Source organism: Opisthocomus hoazin, chromosome 13 (assembly GCF_030867145.1).
Source record: "Opisthocomus hoazin isolate bOpiHoa1 chromosome 13, bOpiHoa1.hap1, whole genome shotgun sequence".
NCBI lineage: Eukaryota > Metazoa > Chordata > Aves > Opisthocomiformes > Opisthocomidae > Opisthocomus > Opisthocomus hoazin.
The window spans coordinates 25,771,064-25,792,369 of NC_134426.1; the positions used below are offsets into that span (position 1 = coordinate 25,771,064).

At 49.9% G+C, this 21,306-nt stretch overlaps 3 protein-coding genes across 4 annotated transcripts; 1 reads left to right on the forward strand and 2 right to left on the reverse strand.

Moving 5' to 3' along the window:
- Nucleotides 1-3: 3 nt before the first annotated feature.
- On the reverse strand, nucleotides 4-1,860 carry SNRNP35 (small nuclear ribonucleoprotein U11/U12 subunit 35). Its single transcript, XM_075435121.1, has 2 exons — nucleotides 1,667-1,860; nucleotides 4-1,257 (listed from the first exon to the last, which is right to left on the reverse strand). Exon 2 carries the CDS (start codon nucleotides 1,252-1,254, stop codon nucleotides 457-459), a length of 798 nt encoding a protein of 265 aa, XP_075291236.1. The 5' UTR covers nucleotides 1,255-1,257; nucleotides 1,667-1,860; the 3' UTR covers nucleotides 4-456.
- Nucleotides 1,850-6,784, forward strand: RILPL2 (Rab interacting lysosomal protein like 2). Its single transcript, XM_075435122.1, has 4 exons — nucleotides 1,850-2,224; nucleotides 3,379-3,530; nucleotides 5,868-5,978; nucleotides 6,473-6,784. The coding sequence occupies exons 1-4, from the start codon at nucleotides 1,904-1,906 to the stop codon at nucleotides 6,495-6,497; spliced, it is 609 nt and encodes a 202-aa protein (XP_075291237.1). The 5' UTR covers nucleotides 1,850-1,903; the 3' UTR covers nucleotides 6,498-6,784.
- Nucleotides 6,785-8,342: 1,558 nt separating this feature from the next.
- Nucleotides 8,343-19,279, reverse strand: KMT5A (lysine methyltransferase 5A). 2 transcript variants are annotated; one of them, XM_075434856.1, is made up of 9 exons: nucleotides 19,095-19,277; nucleotides 18,687-18,781; nucleotides 16,463-16,619; nucleotides 14,836-14,901; nucleotides 14,685-14,757; nucleotides 13,787-13,871; nucleotides 13,369-13,428; nucleotides 12,100-12,290; nucleotides 8,343-10,954 (listed from the first exon to the last, which is right to left on the reverse strand). In XM_075434856.1, exons 1-9 carry the CDS (start codon nucleotides 19,231-19,233, stop codon nucleotides 10,744-10,746), a joined length of 1,077 nt encoding a protein of 358 aa, XP_075290971.1. In that variant the 5' UTR covers nucleotides 19,234-19,277; the 3' UTR covers nucleotides 8,343-10,743. The 2 variants fall into 2 exon arrangements, with proteins under 2 accessions (XP_075290971.1, XP_075290970.1); XM_075434855.1 differs by having other exon boundaries at nucleotides 8,344-10,954; nucleotides 14,685-14,901; nucleotides 19,095-19,279.
- Nucleotides 19,280-21,306: the final 2,027 nt, after the last annotated feature.

Consider the following 21,306-nt stretch of genomic DNA (forward strand, 5'->3'; position numbering starts at 1 on the left):
CTGGTTTGGGCCACATTTTTCATTGTTGCCGTTTCATCGCTATTTCTTCAACAAGCGCCTGTTTCGTAACGGGCGTCTGTCTGACTAAACGCGACTGGACACCTGGCACAGAAATGATTAAATGCCGAGCTCTCTCATGACGACTCACCGAGGCAGCCCGCTGGGTACCAGGTGGGACGCCCGTACACGCGGTGCGTTTCTTACAGCATTCACCGGTTCAGAAACATGGACAGCAAAGTTTATTTGATCTGAGGAACGATTCAACAACAGGCGCTGTAACCGCGCTGGCAGCCGAACTGCAGCGCTTCCAGCAGGTGAGAGCTACCGGCAGAAGCAACCAGCGCAGCTCCTTGTTGCGGGAACACCGCTCGCAGCCCACGCTGAAGGCAGCGTCTGCCACTGGAGCGCGGTGGATGTCAGAGCAGGGCCCACACCCCGACAGCAGGGCACTGTCACCTAGCGATGCTTGTCATCGTCTCTTTGTTTCTTGGCATCTCTTTCCCTGCTGCGGTCTCTGTCCCTGTCCTTCCTGTCTCTGTCCTTCCTCTCCCTCCCTCTGCTCCTCTCCTCTTTGGAGTCCCTCTCTCGCTCACCTTCACCCCAAGCCCCCGACCGCTCCCTTTCCGGCCATCGCTTGTCTCTGCTCCTGTCGTGGTCTCGGTCTCTTGTTCTCCAGTCCCTCGCTCCCTCACGAGACCAGTTTCTTTTCTCTGACGATCCTTCTCCGTAGAAATCATTCTTCATGTTTGGCAAATTGATGGGCTTCCGGAAAGGTCTGTCCCGTCCTCCGAACCGTAGCTGCCCGGACTCTTTTTTGCCTCCAAAACCACCTCCCAGCCTCCGAGGAATCCATCCTTTGAGAGTTCTTTCCAGCTCGAAGTCTACGAAGATCTCGTGTTGATCGATAACCAGCCTGTTGGCATCTCGGTGGGCCTTCAAGAGAGCACGCTCCTCCTTGTACTCAATGAAGGCGTAACCCTTGGAAAATCCCGTGACCAGGTCTCGAACCAGTCGGATCTTTCGGATGTCTCCGTACCGGGAAAAGACCTCCTTTAACTTCTCCTCTGTTGTCTGAAGATTGAGCCTGGCCACAAACAGGGTGAGGTGAGGATCTCCGGTCACTCCCTTGTTGGGCACGTAGCGCGCCAGCATGGCCCTCCATATGGCGCGGTCGTGGGGCTCTTCGTCCGTGCCGTCGATGCTCCCGGCTTTCAGGGGGTCGTACTCCTTCGCGATGGGGGCCCAGTCGGTCATTGCCTAGCGGGAACAAACCGTGCGTGGCACAGACGCGCGGGTATTTTAGGAAGACGAGTGGGGAGCGCGAGAGGCCCCGTCAGCGCTGCCGCACAGCGTCGCTCACGCAGGAACCCGCGCAGGGCGACGGACTTCAGCCAGCCGGCAACATGGCGGCTGCTCGAGTCCACCCCCCCCTCCCCGCGCAGAGCCCCGGCGACCGGCCCGGACCCGCCCCAGGGCCCCCGCGGCCCAGCCCCGCTCCCCCGGCCTCAGGCGGCCCCGAGGCCTCTCCCCGCCCGCGGTCCCCGCCGCCGCCCCGCTCCCTTCGCCCGGCGCGGCGAGCAGGCGGCTCCTCCCGCTCCGCCGGGCCCCGGCCCGGTTCCGCCCCTTCCCCCTAGCCCCGGCAAGGAGCCGCCGCTGCCTTCTTTACCTCCCTTGCGGGCCCTCTCTGGGCACCCGCAGCCCCGCACCGCCCCTCCGCGCGGTCCCCTCACGGCGGAGGGCGGGCGGCACCTCCCCCCTCAGGGAACGGGGCCGGGCGGGAAGCGGCGCGGGGCCGCGGCCTGCTCCATGGAAACCGCCGGGGGCGGGAGGACTCGCTCCGCCCGCGGGCCCCGCCGGCAGCACCGCCCGGCCCGGCCCTCCCCGGGGCAGGAAGCTGGCGGGCATGCAGCGGGGCCGGGAGGAGGAGGAGGGTGATGGCGGCCCGGAGAGGGCTCTGGAGAAGAGCCCCTTCCAGCTGACGGCCGGGGATGTCTACGACATCTCCTCCGTGGTGGGCCGGGACCTGCTGCAGCTCAGCGCCGGGCGGCCCCTGCCCGCCGCCCTGGCCCGGCTGCAGTTCAGGGTGGTCAGGGTGCTGGAGATGCTGGAAGCGCTGGTGAGCGAGAGCAGCCTGGCCGCGGAGCAGCTGCGGCTGGAGCGGGACAGCCTGCGGCGGGAGCTGGAGGAGCTGCGGGCCCAGGGGTCCCGGGGGAGTGCCCGGCAGGTGGGTGCCGGCTCGGGGCTCAGTGGTGCGGCTGGCACCGGTGCCCGAGGCCCCTTCCCTGTACCATCTCGGGGGTGCCCAGGGACAGGACAAGGGGCAACGGGCACAAACTGTTCCAGCTGAACATGAGGAAGAACTTCTTCCCTCTGAGGGTGACGGAGCCCTGGCCCAGGCTGCCCTGGGAGGCTGTGGAGTCTCCTTCTCTGGAGATATTCCAGACCCGCCTGGACACGGTGCTGTGCAGCCTGCTCTGGGTGACCCTGCTTTGGCAGGGGGTTGGGTCCCTTCCAACCCCTACCGTGCTGTGATTCTGTACCTGCTTTATAACTCTCTGTGGGGTGTGAAGTTTCTCTCCGCACACCCCAGGCCTGCCCACTTGGCCACCGACGCGCCATGAGACCCACCCTGACAGCAGACGGATCAGGGTTCGCCTTCACCGCAGTCACCAGTCGCTTTTACGGCAGCGGAATGAGTCTCGGAGGGCAGGAGTCTCTGCCCGAGCAGGGGGATCTTGGCTGGCCCAAGGCACAGTGCTGATCTCTCGCTCCGGTTCCCCTGCAGCGACGAATCGCGTGTCAGCGCAGCAGCGTGTGGGCAGAGGGGCTCGGGCACAGCCCGGCACCGTCACAGAGCCCAAATCCACCCTTCTGCAGCTCTCACGCGGCGCTGGCCTATGAAGACAATTCGCCGCTTACACAAACGCTGAAGCTTTGTTACTCTCTGCAAGGGAAAATGATGTCTGTGGGCGAAAAAGCCATTACCACAAAGGTCTGAAACGAGGAAAGGAGAATTCAGCTCTCGCCTCTCTCTGCCCCAGAGCTCTGGTGCGACGTCAGACAGGTTGCTCAGCCTCTCTCAGCACCAGAGCAGCAGATCAGAGCAGCTTCTGGGCAAACGAGATGGCAGACTCTTTGGGGCAGAGACTTTGCTTTTGGCTGTGGTCAGAGCCCATCACAGTTGGGCCCTGCACTTGGCTGGCAAATACAGACCCCAAGGGAGTTACAAAATAATAAGAAAAATTATAATGAACTGCTTGGAAACAATCAGGATTGCGATGAATGCATGCTGATTCTAAGAATTACTATATATTCATAAAATTCAGAGGTTTTTACTCTAGGAGGGCAAGATCATGACCACCACCATTTATTTTACAGCTCAACCTTGGACCGGATAAAATGGTAATCGACCTCACGGATCCAAATCGCCCCCGGTTCACATTACAGGAGCTGCGAGATGTATTGCAAGAGCGTAACCAGCTGAAAGCTCAGCTTCTTGTGGCGCAAGAGGAGCTGCAGTGCTATAAGAGGTATATCCTGAAGTCAGCAAAGAACCAGTAACAACTACTTCTTGTCTGGGGAGCTTACCGGATCAGCGTAGCAGGTTTGAGCACCTAGACTGGGCCAGGCACTCTCTAGGCATTGAAGAGACACCGGTGCTCCCAAGAGCCTACAAATGAGCAAAAAAAAATGGGGGAATGATGAAATCTCCACGCAGCAGAATGTTAAAACTCTTACTCTGTGCAGTTGGCAGCCCATGCCCGTAACTGCCCTGCCGTAAGCCCACGTACAGTCACTCCTGCTCCACATCCCAGCTGGGTTCTCATGCACGCGAGCGCATTTACGCAATGGCAGCAGGCGCAGGCGTTCTGTTCTTGCCTAAAGCCACGCCACGTACCAACGAGCACGGGGGTTTCCACCTCAGCTTTAGTCAAAATTTCCTTCCTCCTCCGGCTTGCCGTGGGGGACGCTGGCTTGCCTACGGCTCCTCTGCTCCGCAGCGGGTACGGCGCTGATCGAGAAAGCAGTCTTAGGCCCTTTCATCATCATTCAAGATAAGCTGCGGGGGTTTTTGAAGACTGCCAGCAGAGGATTGTGCACTTGAACTATGCAAAGCAAGTGCTTTCAGAGAAGGATTTTGGTCTTTCCAGAAGGGACCAGCCTGGGAGAATCCGTGCGAGCCAAAGGGTGGGATGGAGGAAGGGCCTTGCTCTCGGTGCTGCCAATTCCTTCACCTCCAAGGCTGCTCTTCCCCTCATCATCAGGTTGTAGTTTAAACTCTTTGGGGCGAGAAACTACTTAATCTAGAAACAAAATGTCTGAGCACACTCGATTTCTGTCGAGATAGCTCAGCAACAACCCCTTAGATACAGTAAGCCCGCCCTTTGCCTCGTCCGTAACGGGCAGGTTCAGCCAAGAAGTCGAACTTAAATCCCAGCAGTCGGTTTACAGACTGCTTGGGAGCACTTCTCACCGCACCATCAGGCACTGCTTCCCCAGCTCGACTGCCTGCCGCTGCTGGGCGGCCCGCGAACGGCTGCTTGCTTTGATTTCCTGGCTGTGTCGCACAGCTTGTTCCAGGACGAGTTAAAGATTAACAGTGTGAATGTTTTCAGGTTTTGGGTGACTTAAGTCACGGTGCTGTGCACCCAGAGAGCGCGTCAAGGCTGCTTTTCACTTCAAGTAATTCTGTGTGGTTGTCTCCTCATTCAGCGTTACAGCTTAAGCCAAAAACCATCCTCCCTTTAAACATTCAGAGAAAATACTGATTATAATTGTACGGCCATAAAGAGGAGCTGTGCAGGGGAATAGGATAAATACGTGTTCTAAAATGTCTTGTGTGTATTGGAAATCAGCTCTGTATAGCACCAGGTAACCGATATCCTCCCAGGGAACGGCTTAAAGTGACTTACGATGCTTGGGGGTTGCATTTTTTGTCACGATTTCTGAGTAGAAGTTACTGTGCAGACATTAGAGATCTGCAGCGTCACAAACTGCTCACGGTCCCGTTTCTCTAAGAGAACCTGCCACAGAGTGACCCTGTGCCAGATGAATGAAACACCGGGTTCTAGATGCTCTCCCTTATTTTCATTTCCAAGGTCCAGACGGGTGTTGCTTAGCTACTTCCAGCCTTCAGCTACTGCAGTCACAAGCTGTGATCCACTCAGCTCTCCAGATAAATGAGGTCAGCTCAGGACAGCAAGCTGGCAAGCTGTGAAAACATAGCGTAGTATGCGAGCTGGTAAAATCTAACCCGATTCCAAGAGGGGAAACATCCTTTGGTAAAACTGAAGCGTTTCCCTGAAGCAGGCAGTTACACCCGTGTAGAGCGTGGCAGCATCGAAGCAGGATGACAAAATCTACAGCTCAGGCAAAGCCTTTTTTTTCTCCTCTCTAGGATGGAAAGGGGAATGGGCACCTGCCTTGCAGGGAAGCTGGGAACTCCCACCTGTCCCAGCCGCGCGGTGCGTGCCTTCGTGGCTGCGCTGAAGGTACCGCAGACCCACCCACACAGAAACTCACCATCCCTGTCTGCACCCTGCTGTTTTCTTTGGACTCTTGTACAAATCCAGCGTGTAATTACACTTCCCTTCCACTCCTGTCACGATTTGCCATTCGTCCTGTGTGGAGAAGTCAGCTCATTGCTTTTTTGGTGTTCTCTTTAAAGCACAGCCTAAGCAAAACTACACTGCAGCATTTAAGGAAAAGAAGAGCAATTAATTCCAAGAAATAACCCCGGATGCCATCCCTGTCCTGCGAGCCCCCATTCAGCCACGTCCCAGGCCACCCAGTGAGGGTTTGACATGGCATTGCCACGCCATGCACAAACCCATGAAAAATAAACAAACCCTCTTCTCTCTTCCCAGTGGGATCATCTCACAGAGAAGGGACCAAACTGAAGAACCGGAAAAAGAGGCCAGTGGCAGCAGCCCTGCCACCAGCAAGGACACCGCAGAGAAGACGATCATCAAATGGCTGTAAGTTCGTCTGCACCTTTTTTTGGGCAGAACAGGGAAGAATAGGGCATGCTTCGTACCTGGTGAACCGGGGATGAATTCTGAACCTTGGCCTAGCTGGCTGGATATTGTTTTCTCCTCCTCTCCCTGTAAAATTAAAACACAAGAAATCCTTCCCTGTGGAAAAAGCACTCCACAGGAAGGTGACCTCCACCCAGGCTAAGTGGGGCATCACTTTTTTCCTAGGAAAAATAAGCATTTCAGAGCAAAACTATGTGCTGCTTGCCTCCCCTGCTAGCGCATGAAGGCTCGTGTGTGGGAACACGCCAGCTGTCCCTGGAGGTTTGGTCACATTGTATGGAGCAGCTGTACGCAGTACCCACACGCTCAGGCTGCGCCCCGAAAGTTCCCCAAAATAGCAGAACGCGTCGATGCGGCCATCTGACTGCATGTTCCTGCTTTTCCAGTTGTACATTGTTTCCTTTTTGTTGCCCTTTTTTTTTTTTCTTTTTTAGGTTCTCTTTTAAACATGGAAAATGAGTATCCTGGAGACCACTTCTGCTGAGACATGGCACTGATGAGAGCCCCTAAGGCATTAGGGGCGTCAATGATTGGAAGACAAAGCATCACTCGTACTGTAAAGGATAAGCAATCTCATAAAAATGGTGTTGTATAATATTCCTCCAGAACAGATTTTACTCTGCTGGTTTAGAAACTCTTTCAGACAGACAGACACTTTTTGTATTTCTTAGATTCCAGCCAGATATTACCCACATGTTGAGAATAAACATTTATACAAAGATGATTTTTATTCTTATTAAAAGAGCCTGTGATGATCTGTACTACCAGTTATTTATCCTGTCCACCTATCAAAATGCTCAGCCCAGATGATTTTGCAAGATGAAGGTCTTTAAGAGCAACGTGCCATTGACAAGGGCAGTTGCAGAGAGGTGCTGGGAAGGAAGAACCCATTCAGTTTGCAGTCCCCACTGCTCTTTAGCACAAGATAATTTCTTTCTGCAAACACAGAACTGCTTGAAGAAAGCCCCAGCATCGTTTTTTGTTTTGGGTCTTTCTTTGCATTAGATGGGCGATTTGGGGGCAGCAGCCTGTCCCGCCCCAGCAAAGGAGGGCGCAGTTGGGCTGTGACAGCAGAGCCCCCGCACACGCAGGAGGGGCCGTTTGGGGCCGGGATGAAAGATGGCAGAGAAGAGCACAGCAAGGGAAGAAAAGCTGCTGCATCGTGCTCTGCCACCATGAAGGACTGATGTCTTTTCAGAGGTGCAGACATGCTCAAACTGGAACAGATGCACCAAGCATTTAATTTCTGACAGCTGTAGGTCTCCTGGGGTAGACAGTTGTATTTTTCACAAGCTCTGTTCTTTCAGTCAACTGTCACAAGCTCTGTATTAGCCCAAGTAATGAGATTTATCGCTAGTGGAAGCATACAGGGCAAACAGAGGAATAGGAAAGAAGCCTGAAATATACCAATTAGGTTCCACGTTTAGAAAAGCAGAATTTCAAGAGCAGGAAAGTCTGAACAGACATAAAAGGAGCAGTGACAGGTATCAAACTATGATCTTACTCTCTTCAGAAGTGAAAGCAGGCTCTGAAATCCTTTGATTCCCTCTCACACACTAGGCAGCATGAAAAATGTAGGACACTTCACACGTCCGCTCAGATGCACAATGCGAATGCACCTTTGCAGGTAGAACTGCAGGGTCCTTTCAGAGAGAATTTGTTAGCAATTGTATGTTAGCAAGGCAACATCAAAGCTGTCTGACCTAAGCAAGCTGGTTTAGCCAGGCACAGAACTGCTGAAGTAATTTTGCCCTCTTCAAAATACTAATAAGCCTAGGCCATGTCCCCGTGACATATTTTCTAGAGCACGGTAGCAGGGAAGGGAGTTACTGCATTTCCTTAGTAGAGGATTCGTGTTTGGGGGAGGGGGGGAACCAAACAACCCAAAAAACCCACCACAAACCCCCCCAATCAATCTACCGTGCATCAGCAGCAGCCAGGATACACCTTGGAGCTGAAGAGAGCTGTTCACATGTGCTCCGAACACCATCCTCGTCTGTGGTTTATCCAGAGATGTATTTTCCAATCTCCTTTAAAAGGCAGGTGGGAGGAGGACCTACACCCCAAAACACACCGCTCACTCTGCGGAGCCTTAATGAAACAACTTCAGGTAATAAACTGCACAGATTACACAGAGCCATGCAAAAGGAACTGCCTGCCACGGAGGCACGGAAGAGTGCAACGTAGCCCTAGGCCACTCTTTGCAGTTAGTGGAAGGAGTCAATGAAAGCTGCAATTATTCTTTTCATTTTACTATTGAAGATGTTCTTTATTAAGAAAAAAAAAAGTAGGAGTTCACCAGTTAGAGAGCACCTCAAACTTTTTGGGCAAGTCTTTTTCTGGAACCATCAGTCTCGCATCCACACTGGTGCCAGGCAGAGGAGCCGCACAGCTTTCCCTCCAAAGGGGGGCACACTTCTCGGCTGTGGCTGCACCAGCAGTGGCTGCAGTCCTGTTGGAGCAACACCGCTGCCCCGGCAAAGCCCCATGAGCCTGACGGCAGCAGTTCAACTCCCAAGCCAAGGGCATCTTTCCCCACTAAGTGCTCTACACTTTGTTAAAAGACAAAGCCTTCCTATAAAGGCAGAGAAAAATCCAAATAGCATATTTATGTAAAAAGTATTTTGAGATCTATGAGATATATATATCAGTTCCTAGAAAAGTAAAGGATACATATCCAGTGCAACATCAGCTTTATTACCATCTTCTGATGCAGTGCTACTCGATTACCAGTTAAGCGTTTCAGAAAAGACAATTTTCTTTTCATGTAAAATAGGGAGAGATCCTTCCCCTTTCTTATTTACAAAAGTGATGCGGAAGAACGGAGGTTTTAAGCTGTTTGACCTAATACAGAGCAAACATTTAAATAAAAAAAACAAAAAAGAAGCATTTTATTCCAATTTTGACTTATGGGAAGTGCTCTGGTGAAACAGGATACTGTACACTGCTGTGGTCTCTGTTACCGAGACCAGAGAAAAAAAAATCCGTACCAACACAAATGAAGTCAGCCAACCAAGCTTACCTGTAACTCAGTACCTGTAAGGTAACAGGTCTCCAGTTAAATCTTCAGAAATGTTGAAAGTACACAGGCTGTCTCTGATGAGCTTGCCTTGTGTTCAGCGGTAAATAATACAAAGCATTTAACGGCTAATGATTTTCACAGCTTTCTTTCGAAATGCTAATGATCTGCAACGGAGACAGGTACTATAGCAGCCACTTCATCAATAATAAATATATTCTTTATTTTACAGAGACATTGTCTTCAAGTTTTTAATTTAAAAAATACATCACTAAGCCACCTCTCTTGCTGCTGGAGCATACAACCAGGATGTTGCTGCTATTTGACCTATCACATAGGCAAGCACGTAAGATTGTCCTAGAGGGCATCAGCTGGAACAGCAGCAGCCTTCAAGACATAAGGAACAGAAGACGTGAACAGAGCCACAGATCCCTTGCTGACATCTTCCAGCAGCAAGCGTGGCCAATGGCTCACAGCCATTTTTCATCTACACACGTGCCAAGCCTGCCTTGGCAAAAATTCCAACTGGTAAGAATTCATCTTTAACATAAAGGACCTGCATTGTATTGCCCGCCTATACCACAGATTTGGTTCTCCAACAGTAATGTCACAAACATCCGCCAGATGCCAAGCGCTCAACTCCCATTTAAGACAGTGGGACCAGACCATGCTGGACAGACCTACAGGACCAGGCAATAAGGAATCTACTTTCTTCATTGCATGAACTCCATTGTTACAGTCTGAAGCTGCATATGAAGATGACTCCTATTTTTGGAACCGCCATGCTCTACTTCAAGCATTCACAGTAAATAAATAGCTTCTGATGTGGCTAATTAGCATAGGAAGGTAATAAAAAGATTTTTGGAGAGATCTTTTACTTCTTTAAAATCCTCTGGGAGACACCTCCAAGAATCAGCCATCAACTATAAAAAGGTACCATCTTAAATTTTAGAAAATAAGTAACATCAAACATTGATTCTCACTGTGAAGTTCCGTCTTCACATTTCTAATAGTTATTAACCCAGTCTATCAAAATCCATCCTCATTTGGCTTGGAGTCATTTCTCTGAAGAAAGCAGCCAAATTTTACCATCCATTTCCCTCACCGCCAGTGCATTTAAAGTTCACTGCCACCATGAGATATGACACTGGAAAAAACTGGATCCCTACGACAAATTATTTGAGAACAATAGTAGCATCCATCTCCAAGAAGCCTGTCAGCACGGGGTTGTAAAAAGCAGTCTGACAAGCAGTCACGCCATTGGATGTACGAGTACAGAAGTATCTCTGCTGTCGTAAAGCTAACGCCAAGTTCATCGTCCCACAGAGCGGAACATGAAATTTCACTGCAAAAGCAGAAGCGCAACCCCAGTGATTAAGTTTCTGTGCAAGTCTGACTGCATGCTCAAGTGGCACTGGTCACTATGCAGAAGTATTCAAATTTTAGGGAGGGTTTCCTTTTATGATATAAAACTTTTGGCAATCTAGGTTCAATTATTCAAGCCTGCCTGGAAAACTGTAATAGGTATTTTAAATACTGCAAAGCAAAAAAGTAGTTTTTAAGGAGCTCAGAACACCATAAGCAGTCCACTAAAAGCTGAGGGAAGTGCGGACAGGGAAAAAAATTCCACTGACTCCTAGTAGAGAACTCAGTCCAAAAAAAACCAAAACCCCAAACAAAGATGAATTAGTGTTTCAGCCATGGATGAGCTTCAATGGAAGCTTTGCTTCTGTCTCCATAGTCATACAACAGTTCTTCACCCGCTTTAATGTCTCTGGAAGCTATCAGTATGAGATGAGGCACACCATCAATGTCATGAAGCTTTGTTTGACAATTGCCACATTTGCTGTGATTAATCAGTCTTCCCAGACGATTCGTTTCTTTTGTAGCATCAACACTGGAAGAACAAGAACAGAATGCAGGATTGCTGCACCTCACACAATCACATTTGTGGACAAAAACCAAACTGCAAATTAGATAAAGACGAGGAATCCACACAAGGCTTGAAAAATGAAGGAAAACCAGAACATTACAGAATATTCACACGTTTAAACAGACAGCACATAACATGGCAACGCAGGTAAACTAAAGCAATTCTGGGAGATTTTTAAGTTAGCACAAAATCCAGAAAATGGGCAACTTTGGACTATGTTTTTGAGCTGCCTGCTTCCAAGCAGCTCCCAACTGTTCATGAGGAATAGCAGAATCCAGATGTAGAACATCACCAGAAAGGCTTCATACCTTAAACACCCTCCCCTCAGGAAGGCTGCGTCCAAGCTAAATAGCATCCGCTGAGTAAGCCAGCAAGAGTCTCTACTCACATGGAAGGCTGAGAATGCCTAAATATTACATGCCCAACTTCCAGAGACCTGGATGCTGAAGCTCTAGTGCCTCTCATTGCACAAAGAATTGTTATGGCAGCGATCACTGTAGCATCCAGACTGCAATTCAGACACTCCGCATATCAGGCGCTTCAAGGTAATTAATATACAAGTTAAGTGACCCACACTCCAGTATCCAGTAATATCAGGCGAGGAGGAAAGAACACTGAGTAGTTGCTTAGAGAGGACTGGAGTTTAGGGCAAATGAAATGGCAAATAGAGTGAAAAAGCATACAGGTGGGGTGGGTGTCAGGTACCAGAGAAAGAAGACGACCCATCCAAAGACAGCTGAAGGAAACGTTACTCTTCCAGAGAGTTTGTCCATATTGCTTTTGAAATAAAATCCTTGCAACTCAAGAAAAACAGTTAATTTCACAAGTGAATGAATTTAGGTAGAAGTCCACAGCAGAGGCAGAAGTCTCATCCAAGCAGATACAAGTCTCCACATAGCTTGTGCTGTACTGCAGGGACAGGGATTTGAGTCACCTGCCCTTCCTTTTAGCCCCGAGGTACAGGAGGCTCTTGGACCACAAAAGAGTGCTCCAAAAAGATTTCCTAATTCATGGTTCCCACTATTTTTTTTTCTTTCAAGAAAACAAGACTTAGCAGCATTCAAAGCCTCTGTCACTCAACTACCACGCTTAAGGGAAGAGAAACTTACCAGTACGTTTTGCTGAGGTACTGAAAATAGTACATATAGCAGCCTGTGGATGGATCTTGAGCATACACAGCTTCTCGCTTTTTAGCATCAGTGATCTCTATGAGATCCCCATGATATTCAACTACAAATTCTCCTCGATTAAAGTGTTTAGTAGCGATTACTCCTCTCCCTTTACCATCGATGTAATCAATCTGTTGAGTTGAAAGGAAAACTAGCTAGGAAATTAGAAAGTATTTACATGCAAGTTACTAGGAAACGAGTGATTTCACATTAACAAAATGCTACAGCAGGGTATTTGTGTGTACTGCAGACAAAGCTGTAGATGCACAATGCACAACATTGTGGAAGAAATATAGGAGGAGTTCGGGACACACTCAGTTACCAGGTATTTCGATACAAAGTCTTCTAATCAAAGAACTAAGAATTACTTTAAGTAGACCACACACAGAGAAGAGTTCTCTGGTTTTCCTTTTAAACTCCGTATTAGCTGCGGCAGTAAGCTTTTCCACTTCAGGTTCACTGTCACCATTAGCATGCACAGGTTAAACAGAGGAACAGAAAAACTGATCACAAATTACACTTATCACCCACCAGAATACTTTATCATTCCTGCCTCCCCCTGTAAACTGGACAACTCCAAGAAAGTTCTCCTATTGCTGTCGTAGATGTGACAGTGTGAGCGGCAGGCTGCTGCTTTTCAAAAATCACAGCTCTCCTGCACTTCCAGGAGCCATTTCTGCTTTAAATTCTAAAAAAGGTGATCAGAGTAACCCAAACACTAAGCACCTGGTCCCAATAACTAGTATTTGCTAGCAGTGGGAGGAAAACCAGTACAACCCCTTATCCCAAGCACCATAATGAAGACCCACAGCGACTGGCTGTAAACGGGCTAAGAGAATTTGTTACCATACAGACAGTACAGAGGGTGATACCTTTAAAACACATGACGATTAAGATGCTGTATCTAACCCCACTCCTGGAAGCTAACCCAAGAAATGAGATACTAAAGGCAGCAAGTGCATTTTCAGTAAAAACTGTAAAGCCCCTTCAATATTTATGACTGAGCCTGGCCGTACATGTTCTTCAGAGCCAAATACTGCCCATCCAAAAGGAAAGACAGCACGGTCCAATTTTGCTGCACTTCCATCTTACCATGAAGGAACTGCAGCAGTTCTGAGACTGAGTTCTGCTACTTTCTACTTGAACAGAGTAACAGCAAGATACTGTCTATAAACAGTATACGGCTACTCAAGTTGGCATCAGAGTTACCTTCATTCCTTCTTCTTTCCCACTTGCAATTAGCTCATCTATTTTCCTCCTCTCCTCAGTCTGCAGAATAAATAAGAACAAATAAAACCACAGTATTGTTGATAGTTTTTTGTAGCTTATTCTATAGCTAAAGGGAAATGATTAGCCAGTAACACTCGTTTTTCTAAACCATCCCATATTTCTAGCAAAACTGCATGGTAAAGAGACAGATTTCTGCCCCTCAAAATATATAAGCAGCTAGATTCTACCCTAGAAGAACTGGATCAGCATTTCCAAATTTTAAGAATGTTCTTAACAATACTTTCAGTGTATTTGTATTTGGCCAATGGAAACCATTTACAAATAGTTATGCACTTCCTCAAACGTTCAATTCACCGGCAACGTTGTAAGTGATGTTACTTTAACAAAGAAGCACTACCTCCAATTCAGATTTGCTCTTCCTGGAACTTCTTCTAACTGGGTAATAATCTGTCACTTTCCGATTTGGTGTTCTTCCTTGCATTCTAAGGGATAAGAAAAATAGAGAACACGTGTATTTCAGACTATTTGTGAAGCGTCACCTTAGGATGGAGGCATCTGTAAGAAATTTTTATTTTCAGCTTGGTATGTTGAACAGTGATCAATATTAATCAGTGTTTCTCATCAATACTCTTCCCTTCAAGCCAGAAGCTAGATCCCCTTTTCTTCCTCACGTTATTTCCACTACTTCAGTACTAATTCTCTAACAAGAAGAATGAGATGCCATTGGAAACCAGCTGAGGTCACGTTACAAGTCTGAAGCCCCCCTGTGTGCCCTGCCAGAAGGCACTCTAAAATTTAGGTCATGAAAACTGCTTGCAAGGAATTCATTAAAGTTGGGTCACATTACTCCAATATCATGCGAAAGAGCATCAGTTCAGCCAGGAAGCCTCCAACTGTAATTAATCTAATATTCTGTTTCTGACAAGATACATTCCCATTTGTCCACAGAAAAGTAGGTCATAACGGCTCATTAATTTCTTTTTCTATAGGTGATGAGCAAGTATTTCACTTGAGATAAAGTACACTAGCCTTGCTTTCAAGAAAAACAAAAGTCCTCTGCAAGGTAGATAAACACTTTAGGCGCTGGTCTGTATTTTCAAATACATTATTCTCGAGAAAACAAAGACGTCTCCTCAAGATTTGCTCCCCTCAACATAACCATTTGCTTAAAGGCAACAAGAGTAACATTAATTACAGGTCTGACTGTAGTTCCTGAAGCAAAAATGCAGATCAAAGCCTCCTGGTGCAAAAGGACATACTGAAGAAAAGCTTTTACAATTCCAGAAGTCACTTACTTTCTCCTTGGTCCACGTTTTGCTTTAACCATCTTTTTCTGAGCTGGCTTTGCATTGGCCTCATCAGCACAGTCTGAGGGCAGAGGCATCTTTTGAGTTTCTACAGTTTCTTGCTTTTGATCAGAGAAGGGCACCGAAGCATTGCACCCACCTTCTTTATCTTTCTGGTCTTCTGATTTCATAGCACCTTCAATTATATTGCCACCATTCTTTTTTTCTGGTGACAGGAAAATAAAGTAAGGCTCTGAACTTAGGATCATCTATACCAGAGTGCTTTAAATGAATTCCAATGGTTTCTAGTCCAAGTTTCTAGTTCTGTCAAACAGGAGAAAGAGGAAGGGAATGATACAATTTCTTTCTGCTAGAACCTAGATAGGCTGTTACTCAGCTTCTGACTAGTCATTGCTACAATACACATAATACAGAGGGAGGGGTGAGCAGAGACAGGGTAAAACAGAGCCCAAGCACTTCGTCACATTAGGTTTGCAAGTCGGAGTTTTCCAAACCTGAACATGCAGCACCTTCAGTGCAGCATTTGAAACAACTGCACAGTTTGCATCTGGCATACTAAATTATCAAGTTGCCATAAGCTAATCAACATCCCGCAGTGACAAGGGAGACGAAGCCTCTCTGGATCCTGCACTACTGTGATCTGTAGCTGCGGACGCTGGTACCAAGCAGCAAACACCACTCAGACAAAATCCACAGGAGCTAAAGGGCTGGCACTTACAGGAACTCTACTCCACACACAACCAACATTTTCTTGGTTGCGTACATCCTACCTTGACATGACCACATCCTCCTGCTCAACCAACTGATTTAGAGGTAGGTGAGCATCACTTAAAGCTGAATAAGGTTTTTATTTAAAGCCCATCACCAGGTTTAACAGTCCCATCTGCTGAGACAGATGCTTCAGCCTCACTGGAGAAATGAAGCACAGCTGCAAGGCCACAGCAGTGGGACAAGCTAAAGCCATCTTCACTTGTCAAAATTGGAGAGCTAAACTAGGAGCTAAAGGCCTTAAGTTTCCAGAAAACCTGGCACTCCCTGTGTTGAGTAGGACTTAAAACACCTGCTTGCTAAAAGGGTTTGTGTCAAAATACTTTGACAAATTACTAAGGTTGTTAAATGCACTTTTAAAACACAAGCCAGGTTTTTTTTGCCCCCCTCCATAAACTCCTGGAACATTCCCACTCCTAGTTACTACAATGAAGCATCTACACAGCCTGGCACTCAGCATCCACAGTCTGTGCTCCTCCTTCTCACTGCCTTTGTTTCATCCTGAATATTTAAGAATTGTTTCTTCTTCTACTAGTACCTCTACCTTGTACCTGATTTGACTTTGAATTGTCTTTATATAAACAAGTATAAGTAGTCAAATTATAGAATAAACCAGTTTTAGGTAATAAAACAGACCAACAAAGTAATTAGGAAACTGCCAAACACTGACCTGAATAAACAGAGTAGTAACAGAATTGCAGGGAGATTAGGGCATATCGACAAGGCAAGTATTAGCTTTTTATACCCAGGGAGACAATACAAACATAGCTAGACAAAAAACAGAGGAAAATTGCCTGGTAAACCTATAACCTGAGTTTTGAACAGGACAAGGACACCCTTGTCTTTGTAGAGTCCCAGTCTGCCAACAGAGTTGTAGGACTGGGAAAGCAACTGGGTCAAGGGAGCTGCCTGGCCTTCTTGACCATGTATTGAAGTCTTCAAACTGGGGGTGGAGGGAGCACATTTAATGAGGCAACCAATCCAAAGATCAATCTTACCATCTCCTTTCCTGTAGGTTTCATTTAGTGTTTTGCCCTGACATTTCACCTCGTGATACATGACAGAGTTTTCTTCTTGAAGCGGGGGGCGAGCACCAGGAGTTTTGTTAGGGTTCAGGTAGCTGTAGATTTTGGATTGACCAATAAACACATTCTCCTAGAACAGACCCACACAAAAAATCAGTACATCACAGGAATGCCAGGTACATCAAATCGGTATTCAAAACACGCTGCGAAGACCAGGGCTGACAACTGACCACGCTCATGCAAGTTACACCGCTTTAGTGCGACACCCTTGCTCTGTGGCTATTTCTACTAAGCGGAAACAAAATGGTGGTAAGCACTCAGAGAGCTTTGCTAATGCAAACTCTCCGTCCAAGAGGACTTTCATATGCAGTGTGGCAGGATGGGGTAGTCATAACCAAGTCCAGCTTTCACCCTCTGCTTCACAGTATGAACTCTGGTGCTAAAAAAAAAAACTAACCCTGAGCTCCTCAGGAAGAAGGCGGCCTCAAAGAGTGCAAGCCAAAAAACACACTAATAACACAGCAAAAATTGCCCAAGCCTAGAACATAGCCCTCATAGCCACAGAGGTATGAGCTTACCCAAACGCTCTCATGAGGTGTCAAATGTTACTGCAGTTAATTATATGCTCTACTGGGCAACGCAGAAGACAGCAATCAGTTTTGCACAGTCTACCTTGAATGACACCTCGCAGTGAAGTCTGGGAGATAAACAACACTATCTTTTCATCCACTATATTTCACTAAATCGAGTGTAAAAGTCGTTCATGGTAAAAGAAATATTAAAGAGTCTACACAAAGCACTTATGCCCAGCCGGGAAAATGGTAAAACCCTCTGGCATGGTCAAACACCAGAGACCAGAGTCCGTACACTGGCTTGGGCTCAAAGAAATCAGCAGTGAGCAGTATCAAATTTACCAAAGTTTAGTGGAGTCGTGTCACCTTTGCTTTTACCGCCTCCTGCCACCTCGCCAAGCATGACTACACAGCATGTGTAGGGCACACAGATTTCAACTGCGAAATCTCAGTGTCTGGACAAGCAGATGCAGCTTGGCCGGAATGAGTTTGTCTTGGCTGTATTTTGACTCAACTAAAAGCAATTTTCAGACATTGCAAGCCAGTTCAAGCAACAAAAACATGCATCCATTTTTTTAGAAAAGCATACAAAGGTTCCAATTAGTTAAAAAATAGCTCAAATATAGGTGACTAAACAAATACTCCAGTATATGTAGTCACACAAACAGTAAAAGAAGTAAACAAAGCACACAATAGAATACATAGGATAATTTTAATAATTAGCATAATCATGAATAACAAACTTAATGCGTACATAATTCACACACAAAATAAGACCAGTTAAAGGCTCAAATCTCAGTCCACAAATAAACTTTACTACAGATTACAGTAGAACAGCCTGAGAAAAAGCCAGTCAGTTAGACACTCCCTGAGCCCCAATATTTCCAAAAGGCCTATGAAAGACATGACTTGCTTATTAAAAAAAAAAAAAAAATGGGGCTTTTAAGGATGAAACACTATGAAAGCACTTCATTTTAAGAATCGCAAACAGCAAACCCTGCACTGCAAAGTTCTCAAGATTTAGTGAAGAGTTTAAAGCCGGGTGTTTCCGGAGCAAGGCAGCAGCAGCGAAGTGCAGCAGTCCACCTGCCAGCACAGCCTTCTGGCTCTCAACACACCCTTAACAGGAAACCAACAACTAGTTTTCCAGCGTAGCTTCCTCCCCTCATTCCCAGCTCCCTGCCTGCTGCGCTCTTGGCGCAACCAAGACGTGGCTGCCACGTCTTTGTCTGTGCCAGGCTTGAGACCCTCGCGAGCAGCGGTTTTCTCGGCACAGCAGAGCACACGAAGGGCTGCTGAGGAGCTCGGGAGTTTGATGCAATATCCACGATTATTTCCATGGCATGGAGGGATTGCCGAGCCCAGGGCCTGGCTGCTCGCTGACAGCCGCGGCAGCGCCCTGCGCTTGCAGGGCAGCTGCGGCTGGGCACGCGGAGCCAGGGAAAGAGCCCGATTCCACTTAAAGTTAACCGGTTTGCGAACGATCCGAGAAGCCCCAGCAGCCAGGCGCCCGGGGCCGCACGGCTCCCCGGGGCAGCCCACATGCCGCCTGGCTCGCCCCGCGGGGGAAGTGGAGGGCGCAGCAGACCCCGAGAGCCGCCCGCCCCAGCCCGGGCAGTGCTTACCCCGCCGGCCCGGGGGCGGCCGGGGCCCTTCCTCTCGGCGCTCTCGGAGCTGGCCTTCTCCGCGCCGCCCGCCCTGGCCTTGGGCATGTTCTTCCCTAGGAGCAAAGGGGGAAGATCGGCGACTGAGCCATGTCCGGCACGGCCGCCCGCGGTCATCGCCCGGCCACCGCGGCCTGCGCCATGTTTAAAGGGCTGGATGCGGCAGGGCGAGCCGCGGCGGCCCAGCCCCTTCCCGGCGAGCTGCGCACACCGCGCGGGGGAGGAGTCCCGCCGGCCCCGGCGCCCCGCGCCTCCCGGGAGGAGCATCCGCCCCGCGGAGATGCCCCGCGCCGCCCGGCCCCCGCCCGCCGCGCCCCCGGCCCCGCCGAGGCCCCGGCCCCACGCCCCTCCGGCTCTGCGCCCGCGCACCTTTCGCCATGGCGGCGGCGGCGCAGCCCGGCAGCCCAGGAGGCCCCCGTGGCCGGGCTGCCCCGACGGTCCCCGAGGAGCTCCCCACCGAAGCCAACCGCTCCGCAGGGAGACGCCGCGATCCCCTCCGCAACCCCATTGGCGTAGCCGCCTGTCGATAACCGCTTCCGCGCCCCTGATTGGCGCGCAGAGCCGCACCCCGCCCTCGCTCTGTCACACGGAGCTGGTCGCAGATCCCGGGAACGGGGTTTAAATGTGCGTTCCCTGGGCGCCGATTGGTCCGTGCGAAGGGCAACGGGCGCTCTGATTGGCGGCGCGGGGAAGGAACGTCCTTCCGCGGCAGGGCCCCGCCACGTGGTAGGACGCCCGGCTGGGAGCGGGACCCCGCCCGCGGTGCTGCCCGGTGCGGGCCGGTTCCGTTGGTTCCCTCACCCCTTCCTCCCGCTCCCCTCCGCGGAGCGCACGGATCCCTGCTCCTGCCTCCCCGGCCGTGGGGGCCTCACAGCCGCAATACCTCTAATTCTAGCGGGACTGTAAAGCTCTGCGGAGCTACGCAGTGTCTGGCTCAACTCTCGGCGGCTGAAACGCGCATCTGTCGGTTCCGCGCTCAGAACAAACAACGCTCAGGTGCGGCGACTGAGCACCAAACCCCTTCTTGTGTGACCCCCTGTTCCCGGCCAGGGGCAGGCAACACGTGGCAAACCCACAGAGCTGTCTCCAGGCCAGCCGGAACGGCCTCCGGCATCCGCGCCCCCGGTCAGCAGCTTATGACCGGTCTCGTCCACACCACTCCCAGTGTGGACAGCACGACTGCGAAGAGCGAAGCAGCGACGAGGCGAGAGGGCACGCAGCGCGAGGGGACGCTGCACGGTGCTTCGTCAGTGGGTGTCATCGTGGAAGTTAGGAAATCACCACACAGGGCCTGCCCGGTGCTCCACGCAGGACCGTTACGCCGAGCAGTAACGCACGACTGGTCTCGCTCCTTGTCTGCGCCAGCCCCTTCCAGGCCCAGCTGCCAACAGCTGGCTGCGTGCCCCCGGGGTGCGGGTCCCCGGCACGTGTGCTGCCCCAAAGCGCTATCGTTGCAGGGCACGGCTTCCCACCGACGGCTTATCTGCAGCCACAGGCTGCTGGTTGTCTCTGGGGCGTTCCTACAGCGACATGATCGGCCAGTTTGGGACCGTGATGCAACTGAAAACTACCCCGTTTCTTACGAACAACAACAGAAAAAAAAAACCCAGTGTCAACTTCAGCAAGGAATGGCCAGAAGAGATGGCTTCGTCCTTCCCGGGCTGTCCCTTGGTGGCAGGGGAGCGGCCAAGGCTCCAATGTGGCGCAACTGCAGAGGAGAGACCGGAAGGCCGCGCGGCGTTTCAGCCTTCCCTCTCCTCACGTCACGACGGCTCTCTGCAAAAACAGGCGCTTCGAGAAAAGGCAAAAGCAAGCCCACCCCGCACCGTCACCATCGTTTCTTGTGTCTGCATCCTCACTAACGAGGCACACGTAGGCATTTCACAGAAAGGCAAGCACAGGGCGTGAGGTGTTCTCCTGTGAACTCCAGCAGCTGCCAGCCGCTGGGCACCACGCTGACGAGCTCCTCTGTCACGACAGCTACGCCAAGCTCTCCAGAAGAGCACCGGAGCCCTTAGCAGAGACTGGTCTGATTTTTTCCACCCCAGTTCACACTGTTCTTTTCACATCGCTAGGATGTGACTGGAAAAATATCTTCATAAATTAGTAATGCTGATTTCCTTCTTCCAGTAGTTGAGAAGCGCTGTTCCTAATGTCCTGGGAAAGCTCTGGAAACACCATCGCTGTGGTTTTGCTCAGCTTTTGGGGGTTGGATGTTTTTAATATTAATTTTGTAGATATATGTTAAACAAAGCCATCGAGTTTGCCGCTAGAGGGCAAAGCAAGCTAAGGCATTCTCTTCCCTGGAAAAACAAAGAAAACAACGTCATCTCGAACTGTCCCCTGCTGCCAGCACGGTGGGATGACGCCATGATTTAACAAACCACGCTGAGCTTGCCTCCCTTAGCTTTCCTCGGCGAGCTACAGCCGAAAGGCCAGTGCCGGGGGGAAGTCCCGATGCCATCACGCCTAAGGCTGCAGCCCAAACGAGGACGCGATGCGTCTGCCAGCACTGGTCACCGTGACTCGGGGTGTGCAGTGGGTGGGAAAGCCCAGGCCAACTCCTTCACACGGGGGAGAG